Raw genomic sequence first — 19,085 nt, 5'->3', positions numbered from 1 at the left:
ACTTCAACATTTTAAATGGAAAGTAAAATTAAAAATTCTTAATAAGTGTTAATAAAAAATTAAATATATTCAATATTTCTATTTATGTAATAAAATAATGAACATTATTCATATTGAGGATGATAATGATCATATATATTATTTAATTTTATTCTATCCACAAATTTGTAATGAGTAATTCATTGATATTACATCCAAAGAATTCACAACTCTTTCAACATTCACTTTTTATCTGCTTTAAAACTAGAAGTGATATATTTTGGCACAATTGCCTGCTCAGAGAAAAAATGTTGTAGAGGAAGTTTAAAAAAGTATTCCCTTCCCCCATTTAAATGTTGTTGAACTACAAATAGGGTTATTTCTACAAACTTAGGTAATGTTAGAACAAAAAAGGCAGGTAGTATTAGTCTCTTCTAGTATATAATTTAAGTGATTTTATTGCATATAACTTCTATAGTATATGTTACACATCAAAATTTAAAATCAGTCAAAACATGAATCTTATCTTCCTAAGCAAAAAATGAACTAACTGAAGTAATATTAAACTAATTCTAAAATACAATTTCTTAAGGAAGACTTATTTTTGTAATTATTTGAATAAATGTAATTTTCAACACAGACATCCCCGTACACTTTAGGATTTTCCTAAGAATGTTCAGTATAAAAAAATTACATATTTTCATACAATTCAATATTTGTAAAACTCAATCTTTTTTAAATCTCATCTATTACTTATAGAGCTATTAAATCTTGACTTGTTTTTTTATTCCATCTTATTTATTAATCTCATTATTACCTAAATTATTTAGTATAAATATGTATTAATAAAATTTACGTATTTATATTTTAAATTTTGTTTCAATTTATATCAAATATTTTAAAATTTAATGCAGTGTTTTTCAACCTGTGGGATGCGACCACCAGGGGGTCACAAAGCCATACACGAGGGTCGCGGGTAAAAGAAAAAGATAAGTGTTTATAGATCCTACACTACAATAAAAAACTACAATTTTAGTAAGAAGGCCATGCCTGTTTATTTTACAGTACAATTAGTTTTTTGATCAATATTTAAATCTCAACAGAAAGAAAATAAAATATGTAGTTTTTAAAATCACTGACATAGTTCTAATATGGCCGTGGGGATCACCAGAATTTTTTAATTTGTAAAGGGGTCACGTATTCAAGAAGGTTGAAAAACACTGATTTAATGTATTACGAGTAAACATATTCACATATACTAATATACAAGAGTATTTAAGTTGGCTATTTGGTAAAATAAATTCATTAATAATACAGCATCTTTTCATGTATTATTACATTTCTATTTCTAATATGCAAATAAATGTAATCTAGCTGTATTTAAAAACATATAAACATAATTATTCAAATATTTTATTTTAGTTTAATTTAAGTTAAAATAATGAGCTTACATTTTTTTGAAGCAACAATATCAATTTGTTATGTAAAATAAAAGCTTTTAGAAGAAACTCATCAGAACAATGATTTAAAAATTCTTCCTTACTAAAACGTTTTTGCAAAAGATCCTGAAAAATAATTGAAATCTTAAGTAAATTATAATAAAAAATAAAATAATAACACTTTTTAATTTCAAATACTTTATTGATAGCATAACATTCTTAAAAATAAATGTAATTTCATTCATTACTATATATAGTTATATTTTTTAAATAGTTACAAACCTTTACAGAACTGAGTTGATTTATTATATGTTTAAGTATTGATGCTTGATGATTTAAAATTCTCTCTCTACACAATGGAAGTTGTAATAATCCTTCAAGTAAATTCAGAGCTAATAATGGTTTTGGCTTATCAATTTCTATAAATTTCACTCTCTTTTTAGTCTGCACTTTTAACTTAAATGAAAAAATAATAAGTAAAATTATTAAATCAACACAATTATATTAGTTAAAAAATAAAACTTGTAATTTTTATTCTAATTTCTGAAAATATAAGAAAAATTAAAATAAACTAAATAATCTGCTTACTTCTTTTTGAGAAAGTTCATTAGGATTCTGTTTTAGACCATGTGCAATCCAATCTGATATAAGTTCTAAAACATCAACTGCACGACCATGATTACAAAGACTCTCTAATATGTTACTAAAGTCCAATGATTTACTATCCTCTGGAAGATTTTTTAATCGATTGAAACACTGACCATAAAATGTTGGTACTGAAGATGATGGGAAAAAACTTGAAAGATATATTACAGAATCACAAGCATCTTTATCCTAAATTTAAATACATATATATTTTATTTATTTATTTTTTATGTTATAAGCATCAATTTTTATTAGGTTGTTCAGAAAGTAAGTTCGTTTTTTTTACCACTAGACAGATTAGTTGTATTTTTCCTGCCATTTTCATTCTAAACCATATTATCATTATATATTTTGACAGCTAGCATTTTAAGGCTTATTTGTAAAAAACTTTGTTTGATTCTGTGCAATTGTTTATTTTTTGTGTCCCATCAAATATGGAAGATCGAAAGCATCATTTTCGGCATATTTTGCTTTTTTATTACCAAAAAATCAAAATGCTGTTCAAGCAAGAAAAAAATTGTGATACATGTATGGAGATGATGTGTTGACAGAACGACAGTGCCAAAACTAGTTTACAAAATTTTGTTCTGGCAATTTCAATATTGAATATGCACCACATTGAGAATGGCCAGTTGAAGCCAATGAAAACAAAATAAAGGTACTGTTTGAAGCAAACTGCCAAATAACAACACGTGAAATCACTAAGAGATTAAATTTGTCAAATTGAACTGTTTATGATTACTTGAAACAAATTGGTTTCGTTTCAAAGCTTGATATATGGGTTCCACATGTTCTTAAAGAGAGATGCTCTCTTTGGTGGGATTTTAAGGAAATTTTTTTTTGGAGCTTTTACCAGACAATTTAACAATTGATTCGAAAGTGTACTGCCATCGAGTAAACAAATTGAGTAATATCATCAAACAGAAAAGGCGGCCAGAATTGATCAACAAAACAGGTGTAGTGTTTTACCATGATAATGTCAAATTGCACACAAGTTTGGTAACTCGTCAGAAACTGTTATAACTTAGATGAGACGTGCTATCACACCAACCATATTTGCCAGATCGAGCACACGCAGATTACTACTTGTTCCAGTCTATACAAATTTTTTTTAACTGTAAGACATTTACTTGAAATGACAATGTCAAAAATCACTTAAATCAGTTTTTTGTAAGCAACGACCAAAACTTTTATGAATGTGAAATCATGCTACTACCAGAAACGATGACAACAGATATTTGACCAAAATGGTTGATATATAATTCAATAAAATATTTATTTATTATAAAAATATTGTGTTTTTTCCCATGGAAAAAAATGAACTTACTTTCCGAACAATCCAATAATAAAAATATTCACATACCTTAAAAAATTTAAACAGAGTACTCATAAATCCTTGTAGATTTGCAATAAGTAATTTTAACTGTTCTTTGTTTTTTGGCTGAAATAAGATAACAGTACATATTTATTACTTGAAAGACTAATTTTTAATTTATTTTATATTTTTTATATAAGTTATATGTTTGTATGATAATGTAATATTGTAGGATCTTCTGCATAACAATTCACTTTTTTTACAAAAAAAAAAATCTGTAGTGACTGAATTTTAAAGTAAAATTCTTTCCTGAAAATCAAAGATGCATACTCAAGACAGTATTTATACCAAATTTGGTTGAGATTGCCAAATAGTACTTTCTAGAGAACACAGAATACCTACTGTTTAATTACAGTATGATCACCTTGTATAAAAACCATTTTCAAAAACAGATACTGTAAATCAATCACTTTATCGATCAGTACATTTATCATAATGATTAATAAAAAGCAAGCAAGTGTCGCCTGCACCTCTATGGCCATGCACTCCACACTGATGCCGATTCCATCATCCACATGGGCCTACATTTGAAGGTATCTGAATCTCGTCCAAGGCAGCATTGGCTGGACACACTACACCACAACCTGTGGGCTGTGGGCCTACATCCAGACCAGGCCCATGATCGGGCCAATGGCAATTCAAAATAAAATCCAGATGTTCCAACCCAGCTACCAGTAAGACTAAGGCCAAAGAGAAGAATTGTGACGATTATTTGTAAAATATAAAACTCTGCATTTTATTTAATTAAAATTATTTATTTAATTATTATTATTAATATTGTTATAAAGAAATATTTTGTTCTTTATAAAACTTTTGTTTGCTTATAAAAGTAAAAATCTTATAAATATACAATTATTTTAACAAAAAAAATGTAACATTAAAATCTCTAATTATAACAACTGAACTTTTAAATATTTTAGTTTACCTCATGTAATTTATTGTTGATGCCTGACCACATAATAGACATAGCATCTAAAACACCAATAGAAACTTCAGGATCATGAAATGGTAAATCATTCCTATTATCTTCAGTATCAGTAATTATATTAAGCGATTCAGTTGAAATAATTGAAAAATTCTCTTTATTTTCTATGTTCCGACATCTGGGATGAACTTCAGAAATATTAGGTGGTGAATCACTTAAATTATTTAAACTTTTCTTTGCATACAGATATATTCCTCTCCCAAGTAAAATAATGCAATTCACTGGAAAAAAATACAAGTAATTTGTTAAGAAATCTATAGAAATTCAATTTCTTAATTAATGGCACTTAACCAATTAATAGCAAAAAGTATTTTTTGAAAATTCATTTTTAAAAAGTGATTCAAATAATACATCAAATACGTATAAAAAGGATAACCGTCTATGTAACATAATTTTTATATTTCTTCCATTTCATACATTTAAAACAAAATTCTTATCCTTAATTATTAATATATGTAGTATTAGATACAAATATATTAAATGTATTTGAATTTAAAAATCTGAAAAATAAATATTGGTTTTCTTTTGATGAAAATACATTTTTCAAAGAAAATATGTCATATGATATTTAATAAATTAAAATCCATGTTAAAATAATAAAACTGTAATTAAATAAGCATTTGTATGTTAGCAATTAATTTGAAGAAATATAATGTAGGTTTTCAAAAACATATGGCAAGCTTACGTATACAGTAGAGCGTCGTTTATCCGACAGAATTCCAGTTGGCAAATTTAAATTTTCACCAGTGCTGTGGCGCTGCAATCTTTAGCTATGTCTTGGGCTACTCAACTATTTTACGTTTTTGATACTAAATTAACTTCTGAAGTATAATTTTTTATTGTTTTTTATTTTTCAATATATTTATTTTGTTTGTACAAAATAAAAAAATAATTTTAACGATACAATAGTCTTTGTTAGGCTTAACATCGACGAAAATTCAACGCAAAGTGACACGCAATGGAGAAAAATTTCAACATGTGATAGGTTAATATATTTTTTCATACATAATCGGTTATCTGAAATATAAATTTTCCAAACAACCCAGTCCCCAATTGATTCGGATAAACGACGCTCTACTGTACTAATAATTTAATGTTTTAAATTTGTTTCATAGCAGTTATGTTAAGAACAATCATTTTAAGAATTGTTTAATAACAAATCCATTTAATAATTGTTTATGCTAATAATTTTACAAGAGAATTTTGTAATAAAATATTGAATACAGTAATACCCCGAAATTATGCGATAGATGGGACTGAGTGATAACTGCATAAGTTGAATTCGCATAAGTCGGGGTATAATTTCGCAATTTGTGTAAAATACAAGGATGTATGTAAGCTAATAAATGTTCTCGTTAATCTTATCTTGTCTTTTGATTCGTTCACGGTTACAAGAAATCATCACATAAGGTCTCTCGAGTCTCCGTGGATATAACAAACAAAGAAATAAATAACACAAAATAAATTGTAGCTATGTGACAATTCTGCGCGACATGTCCGAACATGTAAGCTGAACAATAGTGTGGGGGAGAGTGAGTAATTGAGAGCTGCATGGCGCTCAAACAAAAGACGAATCGATGAGATTTGAAAATCGTGTAACTCGGATTCGCGTAAGTTGGGGTAGCGTAAGTCGAGGTATTACTGTATTCCAAAATGATAGCATAAAGACTTCATTTTTTACACATCTTTAAGACTCAACTTCAAATAAACTTCATCTGTCTTAAACAATTCCATTCATCTCAACTGAATTTAGAGAATTATTTTATGAAAATTGCAAAAAAATGTCTTAAAATAGGCAAGTTTTTATTCTGGAATTAAAACAGAAAATTCTAACTATTCATAATACTGAAACTTGAAATATAATATTTTCATTAAAAAAAAACAAGGTAAAAATATGTATTATTGAAATTTATTTAAACCATAAATAACTTAAATCATCATTGTGCTATTAGTTCATATTTGCAAGTTTATAGTAAAAAGTCATAAAACTGGAAAAGCATTATAATACTTGTTCAAATTACCTGTTGCTTCAAGTCCAATATATTGATGTACATATTGAAAAAAGACTCGAGAAGCTGCTCTGTATTCTTTAATCAAAAGTAAACATCTTTGTAATTGTACAATAGCAGGCTTAGATACTGGAATATAACTGCTATGAATAATATTCACAATATGCCGAACAACTGATTTACTGTCTTCTTCTAAGCGAGCCATTAGATGCTCTATTGGAACAATTTCCCAATACTGAAAAAAATTACATAAAATTAATAAATACAAAAATTATTAATTTAATAAAATATAAATTATTTGTAATTTACTTTTCTTTTTATTTAAAACATTTTATTTATTGCTTAGTAAACATTTTATAACATTAAAATCTCTAATTATAACAACTGAACTTTTAAATATTTTAGTTTACCTCATGTAATTTATTGTTGATGCCTGACCACATAATAGACATAGCATCTAAAACACCAATAGAAACTTCAGGATCATGAAATGGTAAATCATTCCTATTATCTTCAGTATCAGTAATTATATTAAGCGATTCAGTTGAAATAATTGAAAAATTCTCTTTATTTTCTATGTTCCGACATCTGGGATGAACTTCAGAAATATTAGGTGGTGAATCACTTAAATTATTTAAACTTTTCTTTGCATACAGATATATTCCTCTCCCAAGTAAAATAATGCAATTCACTGGAAAAAAATACAAGTAATTTGTTAAGAAATCTATAGAAATTCAATTTCTTAATTAATGGCACTTAACCAATTAATAGCAAAAAGTATTTTTTGAAAATTCATTTTTAAAAAGTGATTCAAATAATACATCAAATACGTATAAAAAGGATAACCGTCTATGTAACCCATACACGAGGGTCGCGGGTAAAAGAAAAAGATAAGTGTTTATAGATCCTACACTACAATAAAAAAACTACAACTTCAGTAAGAAGGCTGTGCCTGTTTATTTTACAGTATAATTAGTTTTCTGATCGATATTTAAATCTCAACAAAAAGAAAATTAAACACGTAGTTTTTAAAATCATTGACATAGTTTTAATATGGCCGCGAAGGGTCGCCAGAATTTTTTTAACTTGTTAAAGGGATCGCGTATTCAAGAAGGTTGAAAAACACTGTTTTATAGTATTCGCGAGACTGTCGGGCGGGCACTCATTAAGTTTTGCGTCGGATTTTATTTTCGAAAGGTGAGAGTATAATAACAAAGGTAGAGAGTGAGCATAAGATGTCTGATGTTGCTGGGCAGTATGGCTTGAACAAATCTACAGTAGGGCGCAGTTCAATTTTATCTAAGAAAGATACGGTATAATTAAGAAAACTCAAGCAGCTAAAGGAGTGACAAATATCACATCTGAGAAATAGAGAACATCGAAGAGCTTATAAAGGAACCTGAAACAGATCTGACGACAAAAGAACGCCAAGAACTCTTGAATGAAGAACACCAAGAAACTCGGCGAGATATGTTTTCTTCTGAAAAAGAGGATTAATGCCGANAAGCAATTTTGTAAAGCTGGGAAAATAGTCTTTAATGTAGGATGAGTTAAAGGATTATCAAGCAATACTTTAAAGCCCTAAAATATACATAAATATATTATTATATTCACAAAAAATTATTATAAAAACCTTTAAAAATAAATCAATAAAATTTAATTATAAACCCTTGATTCAATTGAATTAGCTATAGAATTTGTTAATTCTTGTATATCAAATTACCAATTCAAATTCACTATAAGAGTGAATTTTTGCAATTTTTAGTTTTTTTTGAGATTTAGAAAACAATAATTTTCAAACTTGTTTACATGTACTCCATTTAACTATATTAAGAATAAATAAATAAATTTTAATCTGTAAAAAAATTCTACAAAGTTATTAAATATTTTCCTAAGACTGATGTTATTTTATCTTTTAATAGATAATAAACGTAATACTCCAGCTTCTGTAACATTATTTTAAGATAGCTGATTCATTAATGGCTACATTAAATTCATTGTTGTAAAATATTTCATTAAATTTTCCTACTTTTAATACACACACACACACACACACATATATACACTACATGCCAGAATGAATATCTAATAAATCAATTTAAATATAAGTACCTTAAATACAGATGCTCTTACTTCAGCTGATGATGAATCAAAAGCCAAATCAGTTATTAATATTTGTATTAATACTTTGATTACCTGGAATTATTCATTTTTTAGAAATAAGTCATTCTTAAACATTTCAAACATCAAATTGTAATATAATCTTAAATGTAATACAACTACAATCAATATCATCACAGTCTTAAATATAAATATACATATTTCTTAAATAATTACTTCAGATGGAATATCTTCCCAATGCTGATTGAGAACAGTACATGTTCCTATAATTGCAATTGAACGTACTTCAGGACTAGGATCTTTGAGTAGACACTATTTTTGTAATAAAAAGTTTGTTATTTTAGTTATAAAAACTTACCTTAAATTTAATACATTTCTTATGAGATAATAAAAAATGAAATATTTTAAAATGAAAAACATTTCAAATAAAAATATTTAACATAGATTAAGTTTTTATAATGTATGGAATTTTGGTGGATAATTTAATTTGGAATTTTGTAATATAATTTTAGACTTATAAATTTTTAATGAAGGTATCACATTAAAAGGGGTCGGTCGCATATTCAAGAAGGTTGAAAAACACTGGCCTAGAGCAAAGTTACCATCTAACATAACTATTTAAACAAGAAAAAAATAATACAAAATCAAAAATATAAGCATAAGAATATAAAATTAATTAATTTAATTTTTAATTATTAATTTTTATAAACTATTCATGTAAGTTTCCATCTATTGTGTGATATTACAATGTGAACTGATTGATCTAGAAATTTCCTTCAGAAATTTCCTTCACTTTCCTTCTTAATCTAGAACTTTCCTTCATTTAAAAAAACAAGTAAGATATAAAAAGTGCGCTTCGTGCACTTTTTATATCTTACTTGCTTTTTTAAATTATACTGACTGTTGATTTAGCCATACCATATTCAGCAATTGATATCCTACAATTTTTTCACTTTCTCACTCGGAAATTATTTCTTTCTTTTTTTCAAGTTAATTAGTTTTCTTACTTTGTTCTGCCAAGTCATGGTTAAAATTATATAGGAAAATAATTTAAAAATATATAATTTTATTGCTAAAGATCATAAAAAAGTTATTTGAATCCTACAAACTGTAATAAAGACAACATCTAGTACTCTAATCAAAGCAGGAAAACTTGACATGCCATGCTCTTGTGCTTACTATGTTGGCCACCAACAAATCAAATTGTTTCATTGTAACAATTTGATTTGTAGATAAAACTATTTGTTGTAACATTCGTTTGTTCTACATACCTACTTTGTCTTATTAGAAAATATTATTAATGAATTTTAATAGGAAAAATTAAAAAGGAAAAACTATAAGAATTCATTCCAAAGACTTCTTAATTACCTTATCTACATTATAATTATTAGTCTCATAATCAGGTAGTATACCCCGAAATTATGCGATAGATGGGACTGAGTGATAACTGCATAAGTTGAATTCGCATAAGTCGGGGTATAATTTCGCAATTTGTGTAAAATACAAGGATGTATGTAAGCTAATAAATGTTCTCGTTAATCTTATCTTGTCTTTTGATTCGTTCACGGTTACAAGAAATCATCACATAAGGTCTCTCGAGTCTCCGTGGATATAACAAACAAAGAAATAAATAACACAAAATAAATTGTAGCTATGTGACAATTCTGCGCGACATGTCCGAACATGTAAGCTGAACAATAGTGTGGGGGAGAGTGAGTAATTGAGAGCTGCATGGCGCTCAAACAAAAGACGAATCGATGAGATTTGAAAATCGTGTAACTCGGATTCGCGTAAGTTGGGGTAGCGTAAGTCAAGGTATTACTGTATTCCAAAATGATAGCATAAAGACTTCATTTTTTACACATCTTTAAGACTCAACTTCAAATAAACTTCATCTGTCTTAAACAATTCCATTCANTTATTTTTAAAAGAAGATTACAAAATGCTATTCTCACTCTTTCAGCAATATCATGAAAGCAATTTTGTAAAGCTGGGAAAATAGTCTTTAATGTAGGATGAGTTAAAGGATTATCAAGCAATACTTTAAAGCCCTAAAATATACATAAATATATTATTATATTCACAAAAAATTATTATAAAAACCTTTAAAAATAAATCAATAAAATTTAATTATAAACCCTTGATTCAATTGAATTAGCTATAGAATTTGTTAATTCTTGTATATCAAATTACCAATTCAAATTCACTATAAGAGTGAATTTTTGCAATTTTTAGTTTTTTTTGAGATTTAGAAAACAATAATTTTCAAACTTGTTTACATGTACTCCATTTAACTATATTAAGAATAAATAAATAAATTTTAATCTGTAAAAAAATTCTACAAAGTTATTAAATATTTTCCTAAGACTGATGTTATTTTATCTTTTAATAGATAATAAACGTAATACTCCAGCTTCTGTAACATTATTTTAAGATAGCTGATTCATTAATGGCTACATTAAATTCATTGTTGTAAAATATTTCATTAAATTTTCCTACTTTTAATACACACACACACACACACACATATATACACTACATGCCAGAATGAATATCTAATAAATCAATTTAAATATAAGTACCTTAAATACAGATGCTCTTACTTCAGCTGATGATGAATCAAAAGCCAAATCAGTTATTAATATTTGTATTAATACTTTGATTACCTGGAATTATTCATTTTTTAGAAATAAGTCATTCTTAAACATTTCAAACATCAAATTGTAATATAATCTTAAATGTAATACAACTACAATCAATATCATCACAGTCTTAAATATAAATATACATATTTCTTAAATAATTACTTCAGATGGAATATCTTCCCAATGCTGATTGAGAACAGTACATGTTCCTATAATTGCAATTGAACGTACTTCAGGACTAGGATCTTTGAGTAGACACTATTTTTGTAATAAAAAGTTTGTTATTTTAGTTATAAAAACTTACCTTAAATTTAATACATTTCTTATGAGATAATAAAAAATGAAATATTTTAAAATGAAAAACATTTCAAATAAAAATATTTAACATAGATTAAGTTTTTATAATGTATGGAATTTTGGTGGATAATTTAATTTGGAATTTTGTAATATAATTTTAGACTTATAAATTTTTAATGATGGTATCACATTATCATTTAGAGCTGTAAATTTCAACAATTTGTATATTTTAAGACTGATTAAGCAATAGCATGCTTTATCTAATTAAAAACGCATTCCTTTTTAATATGTAATAAACATCCGAAAGCCTTATGATTTGATACTAAACTAAACAATCACTGTAATTAATCTGGCTATTATTTTTGCTATTATTAATAATTAGATATTAAGTAATTTGGTATTAGAGATGGACATTAGGTGCCATCTCTTATCTAAATTAATAATGATAATAATAATTTATTAAATAATTCAGAACAGCTTGGAACAAAAGAACTAACCAAGAGCAAGATTTAAACCGACAACCTCTGCTTACTGTGTGGTGCGCTGCCAGTTATGTCACTTGGACCTCTGAGCAATTTTTCACTTCTAGATGTATTTAAACCTAAATATAACCTTTCATTGATACTCATTGCACCAGCTGGGGATGACTCCTATGACCACAGCCTATGTACTCCTCCACTATGGCAGTCAGCAAGCTATTGCTTTACCAGGCATAATATACAATATATAAATTATATTGTTCTGGGCTAGTTCTTTTCTTCCAGACTGTTCTAAATTATTTAATAATTATTATTAATTTAGGTAAGAGATGGCACCTAACGTCCACATCTAATACCAAATTACTTAATATCTAATTATTAATAATAGCAAAAATAATAGCCAGATTAATTACAGCAATCATTTGGTTTATTATTTAATAAAAAATAAACAATTTTATTCTTAGATGGATTTAAAAAATCATATTCAAAATGTAATACATTATTTATGCTTAATAGAAACTATTAAAGATTATTGAATAATATTTTGAAAGTTGCCTTATATACTAATAAGTGTTTTAACTTTCATTTTATTGTTAATTAATTCTTGCTTTTATAGTGTTTCAAGAATCAGTCATAGTCATTCCCAAATAAAACATACTGTATTGATTAAATATTTCTAAAAAGCAATTATTATAATAAGCTCTTTAGAAATGTTAAAATTTTAAAACAATAGTATTTTAGCCAATAGGTATAAAATGTTGACTAAAATCATAATAAATGAAACATGGCTTCTTAGTGCTCTTTTAGCAGAAAGAGGTTCAATACACCTCTCTAGGGAAAAAAAATGAATGGAAAGCATGAAGTGATATTGAGAACTGAAGGCAGTTTTTGTGCAATGTTGTCAGTGTTACCAGATTTGGAAATTTTTATTGGTTGACAGGAAATTTGGCAAATTTTTTAGGGTGGCATGTTTTTCACTTTAAACTTTTTTCAGTAGACTAAAACAAAAATTTTGACATGACATTTGAAATACTTGTAAAATTTAAGCATTGCAATAAAATGTGTGATCACAATGCTTATTCAAAAATGATTCCTATTTCTAAGTGACAATTTAACAAGTTACTTTTGCTTTCCATACTCCAAACTGATAAGGCTATCAGCACCTTCATTAATCAGTAAGTAAAATTTCTGGTAATAAATAATTTGNCAGTAGTTCTAAATTATTTAAATTATTCAATTAAAAATTATTAAATTTATTAAGAGATGGCACCTAATGCCCCCTTCTAGTACCAAAGTGTTTCATAATTTATTAGTATTATAGCAGTTATCTAGCCCGATGACATACGGCATTGGTTGGCTTGTACTTGATAGCATCACACATTTTAGCTTTTTTGGAAAATATACTCTTAAATTTCTGTTAAAGAATTTCTTTCTATCTTCATAAAAAATTAATATTGGCAATGATATGAACTAATTTTCACAAATAAAAAATTGACATTTTAATGCTTTAAATCAAACAAAAACAAAATATAAAAATTTAAATTTCTTATAGAAATCTTAGTCTGAATAAGCAAAAAATTATACTGTCTTGAAAATGTTTATTATTATTCATACTCTGAAAATTAGAATTTCTATGCTTAATATTGTACAGGTATTCCTCGACTTACGTCGTTTTGAGTTATGTTGTTCCCAATTATATATTGTTTGTCAAAAAAATATATGGAAAAATAAAAATCAAGTTTAAGTCATTTTACTCGACTTTACATCTGTCCGCCACAAATAATGAAGTCGTAATATCACTAGAAAAACGTTTAAAGCACTTAAAATCATATTAAAATATATACATTTACAAGTATGTACTGTATTTACAGTACATGCATTCATAAATTTAGATTACTTTTTTCTGTACTATATTAAAAACTAAAATTTATTTGCTTGTAAGCTTAAAATAGATCCTTATTAACCATATATTATTAATGCATTTTTAATAAAATACGGAACCGGGAATGGTAATTTATGGTTTAGCCTAGTGACAAGAAGATTCGGAGACAAGTAAATTCGACTTACGCCGCCTCTCTTGAAACCAATTACCGACATAAGGCGAGGTATACCTGTATTTGTAGGAGAATATTTTAATATTTAAATTGTCTTTATCCAAAATAAATCTTTTTTTTTTTTCTAAAAAATGTTTTTTAATAAGAATTGAGTCAACTGCTTGAAACACTGAACAGTAATACACTATTAAGAACTGTCTTATCCAGCTTACCAGTATATAATCTTAATATTTCTAAAGTATTATGCATAACTTTTAACACAATAAAATTAATCTTACTTTTAGAGATCTCCAGATGATTGGATCATAAAGATTTAAAAGAAGAATAGCAACATTATTTTGTTTGCGATGACAATGAAAATAATTCAAAAGCTAAAAATAATAAAATTAAATAATCTGAATAATAGAATAAAATAATTTCATAAATTAAAATAATGAAAATGACATAAAATTTCAATACTTTAAAAAATTAATAATTTTTTATTATAAACCAAAGAAAGATTTACTTTGAAGGAATCAGTTCTATATTACTTACATTAACATTTTTGAAGTTATTTGTACTTCCTCTTAAGCTCTCTCTCTCTAAACAGTTAAATAATTATATAGAATTGATTTCTGCAATGTAAGTGTCTTTTTGGTTTATACATTTTTAAATATAACATGTTAATTAAAGTTTTTATTAATTATTAATATTAAAACTTGAAATGTGAAAAATATGTCTATTAAAAAATTAAATATATTTAAATATAATTAAAGTATTTATTCAACCTGACTTACTTTCTTCAGAATGGATGCTAAGGAATGTGGAACTTTCCTTGGAAGATGAACAGCATAATACATAAAGTCTTGAATACAGTAGATTTCTAATTTCTGTTTATGTTTAAAAATATATAGAATAAATAAATAAATAATATAAATTAATTATTTTAGTACAAAGTTTACAAAATTATATATTAATTTAATTCATATTTCTTTTCATTAAAAATTAACATTAACTTAAATTTTCATTTATTCTATTTTTTAACATTTCTGAGATCAAGTATTATGTAAACACGATCAAATAATTTTTACTTTTTGCTGCTAGATAACTTTGTAACAATAATCAAACTGATTTCTGTAGCTGCTCCCCAATTTATTAGGAATATATTTGTCTACAAAATCATCTCTATTTTTTTATAAGAGTTACAACTTTATAAATTTACATGCAGTCAATATTATTACAATGCAACAACCTAGCTTTCAATTATATTGTTTAGATTTAATCTTCTGTGTGAGCTATTTTATAGAAAAAAATATCAAAAGATAATTTCAAACCAATCTACTAGATCTATCAATGATGGTTGATATCATTATATTTATAACTAGTCTAATTATGAGCATAATGACTAAGACTAAGAAAAATTTTTCAAATATTTATTCTTCAGGCTTAAAACATCATTTAAAATAGTTAATAACTTTTTATCACTATAAGAAAGCTACAAACAAAACTAAAAACCAAAAATCAACAATTTTGGAAAAAAAAAATTATTTTGTAGTTTACATATAATTTTATTAACACTAATCTGACAGTTTAAAAATTAACCTATATAGTGAGCAAGCTCTGTTTACAAATTTTTCCTGAATTCTCCTGTTAATACATTTAAATAAAAGTTTTACTACCATTTCATAAATATATTGAGTTATATTTTTCATATTCTTCTATAGATATATGTTGAAGTTAATTTTTTAAATGAGTTTTTGCACTTCAAAAATTCATTTAAACTTTAATCATTTTTTAATTTTGTAGCAATTTTATTTTACTGCAAGATGGAACTTATTTTGTATATTTATACTCAAAACCTCTATTTTTGCATTACATAAAATTCTTTTTGGTTAAAAATTAAGTTAAAAGAGAAACTATAAGATGATTATAACAAAAATCCTGGTTGGAAACAGTGAATTACTCAACAATTTTACCTGATGAATCTGTTCAGAATGTAAATATTGATCCTCTCATAGTGTTGAAATTTACTAATGTACTTATTGTCTCAGTAGAAATGGAGAAATTATTCTCTGTTTACAAAGAATTTTATGCCAAAATAATAGATCATTTATACATATTAAATAGTACCTTATTACTTCATGTTTTGTAAATAAAAATTAAATTTGTCATTAATCCTCATTCATTAGATCATATTATCATAACCAGTAAATGTAATATTTAATTAATGTTATTTTGTAAAAAAAATTATAACTATTTCAACTTTTTAAAAACTATTTTCAATTTTTTCAATAAATGTAATTAACTATTTTCTAAATTTTTGTTTTTAACTAAACTTTCAGGCCTTAACTTAATAATGATGATCAATATTAGATCAAATACTGTATATGATGTCACAAACAGGAAAATTTTATTATCCAAATGAAACAGATTTCTGTATCAAACAGTTTAAAAGTTAACTGATTACAGTTACAAAATATTAGTTAAAAGAGAGAGAGTTTGGCATTCTGAAAAAGTATTGAAATTAAATCTCTCTTCAAAAAATATGAGAAGTTACAGAAATTCCAGATCAGAATGTTAAAATTAAGGAGAATGTTTTACAACAGATGATATTTCTGTAGCAGGAAAAAACAAACATCATACGATATAAAAAAACATAACAAACATATGCAACAATTTCTGTCTGTCAATCTTATCTTTTGCACAAAAACATTTAAAAAGTTAAATATAAAATTCACAATTAAAAATGTGAGTTTACTTGTTATTATTACTTGTGTCTTATTAATAAACATATCCCCAGTTGGATTAACAGAATACTAACATTTATTAATAAGAATCTACATTTATTTTCCTAATTCATATATAATTCCTTAAATTTAAATAAATGTAAATTAATTTGAATCACAACTGTACATAATTTCAACAGATTATAATATGTTTTGGTAATGCTTGTCAATGTTATCATATTAATACATTAAAGTGCAATTTTTTCAAAGTTTCTTAAATGTGTGTATCATTCATGACAATAATAATTTAAATATGTAATACGAACAAAAAATAAATAATNGAAAGATACCTTTTATATTTTTATGATTTCTACAATACTTATGTTTTTATATGTATGTTATATTCTTTTTTAATGTTTTAGTTGGCTGAAGAGGGACTTAAGAGCCCGAAACGTGTAAAATTTTCACACGTATCAACTAAATAAAGATGAGAAAACCCGCCAAGTGTCTTAATTTATAGCACTTTATTGTGTTAGAAGCATAAACATATACTATGAGTTGTTGCAACTGAGTCAGACAATCAATGCTGAATGTTACAAACAAGTAACATTCAGCATTGTTAATTAATCAGTTAATCACATTGAACAAAGCATTGAAACAAAAACATCCAGAATATGCCAAAAGACACAATAAAGTTTTTTCCAACATGACAGTGTTTGCCCAAATGTTGCAAGACCAGTCAAGCACTGTAGAACCTGGAATGTATTGCCCCATCTACCATATTAATCAGATATTGCTTCTTCAGATTTCCATTTGTTTTGACCCATGCAGAGTGACCTTTCTGGAAAGCAATTCAGGTCTTATAAGGATATCAAAAATTGGGTTGATGACTGGATTGCTTCAAAACAACCAGACTTCTTCCTTCATGGAATCCATTTTTTGCATGACAAATGGGCGAATGTTGTAGCTTCTAATGGAAAATACTTTGTTTTTAAAATGAAAGAAAAAAGACATTTGTTTGAATAAATCTATTTACTCAGAAAAGGGTAGAATCATATTTATACACCCAATATTTCAAGTCTTCATATTGCATGATTTAAATTTAGATTGACATTAGAAAATTTACAAAAAATTAAACATGAAAAAACCATGCTTTGAAAATGAATTTCATTGATAAAACAAATAAGTTTTCTTAGTTATAATTATCCATGTACATGGATAATTGTAACTAAGAAAACTTGTTTGGTTTTTAAACAGAAGATTCTCACTTCATTGAAAGATTTTTAAGAAATAAACTCAAGTCTAATTGAGAATGTAATTTTAATTACTAAGTTTTATAATTCTTCAATAGGTTATAAAATATAAATAAAAAATGCAAATATATATTGAAATAATAAAAATGAATATTTAATGTAATTTGAAGATATTAGTAGAAATAGTCTTTATAGTTTGCTTTGTTTAGTGACTGATTTTGGAAAATTTTACATAATAAATATACAGTGAAACCTCACTTAACGAGCAAAACAAATTGTAAAAAATTGCCTTGCTTAATGAGTGATGAGGAGAGGAATAGTCCTGAATTGTGTGCATGCTCCATCAGTCTGTGTTTAGCACTCGTTCCACTAGCATCTTAATGTCACTTGTAATCACATATTTTTCCAAACATGTGTTCACACATATTACTTTTAAACATCAACAACCATAGCCCATTATATAATAAACACACCAAACAATGTGCCAAATTCTTGGGCTATGTAAAGACTATAATTAAATATTAGAAATTAATTAATTTGATTAGAGGTAGGCAGTTATGCTGCCATCTTGTATTAAATTTAATGACCAATTCCAAATTAAATTTTAGAAATGTCTGAATTAAAAATTAACTATTTATAATTATTAAATTTAATACAAAATGAAAGCATAACTGCCTAACTCTAGTCAAATTAATTAATTTCTACTATTTAATTATAGCCTTTACATAGCCCAAGAATTTGGCATATTGTTTGGAATGTTTATCAAACATATTATCTGTGATGTTTTATGTTTTCTGCAAATTGAATTCTCATTCCAGGTCGGTTCATTCCATGCTAGAAGAAAAGATGATGATAATTCACGCTCCTTAACAATACACATTATACAATTTTCTTTGAATAAACGTTAAACATAAAATATTTGAGTATTTTTTCAGCATGGAACGCATCATCATATTTTACATTGAATTCTATGGGAAAAATTGTTTCGCTTAACAAGTGTTTTGTATTACGAGTATGATTCTGGAACGAATTATGCTCGTTAAGCAAGGTTCCACTGTATTTGGTTTACCTTTCTGTATAATTCAATTACGTACAAGGA

The 19,085-nt window shown here is 26.0% G+C and overlaps 1 protein-coding gene and 1 long non-coding RNA gene across 2 annotated transcripts; both read right to left on the bottom strand.

Moving 5' to 3' along the window:
• Window positions 1-1,412: 1,412 nt before the first annotated feature.
• On the bottom strand, window positions 1,413-13,355 carry LOC111624198 (condensin-2 complex subunit G2-like). Its single transcript, XM_023367007.1, has 11 exons — window positions 13,320-13,355; window positions 11,361-11,456; window positions 11,136-11,219; window positions 10,460-10,604; window positions 6,843-7,123; window positions 6,445-6,667; window positions 4,364-4,644; window positions 3,427-3,504; window positions 2,007-2,252; window positions 1,701-1,874; window positions 1,413-1,544 (listed from the first exon to the last, which is right to left on the bottom strand). The coding sequence occupies exons 1-11, from the start codon at window positions 13,353-13,355 to the stop codon at window positions 1,413-1,415; spliced, it is 1,776 nt and encodes a 591-aa protein (XP_023222775.1).
• Window positions 7,938-8,884, bottom strand: LOC111624205. Its single transcript, XR_002756533.1, has 3 exons — window positions 8,770-8,884; window positions 8,545-8,628; window positions 7,938-8,013 (listed from the first exon to the last, which is right to left on the bottom strand). It is a non-coding gene; the product is annotated as an uncharacterized LOC111624205 (long non-coding RNA).
• Window positions 13,356-19,085: the final 5,730 nt, after the last annotated feature.

This window comes from Centruroides sculpturatus, unplaced genomic scaffold, assembly GCF_000671375.1.
Source record: "Centruroides sculpturatus isolate CEXI.00-Female unplaced genomic scaffold, Cexi_2.0 scaffold70, whole genome shotgun sequence".
NCBI lineage: Eukaryota > Metazoa > Arthropoda > Arachnida > Scorpiones > Buthidae > Centruroides > Centruroides sculpturatus.
The sequence above is the reverse complement of the archived record's forward strand: the minus strand, read 5'-3'. Positions and strand labels throughout refer to the sequence as shown.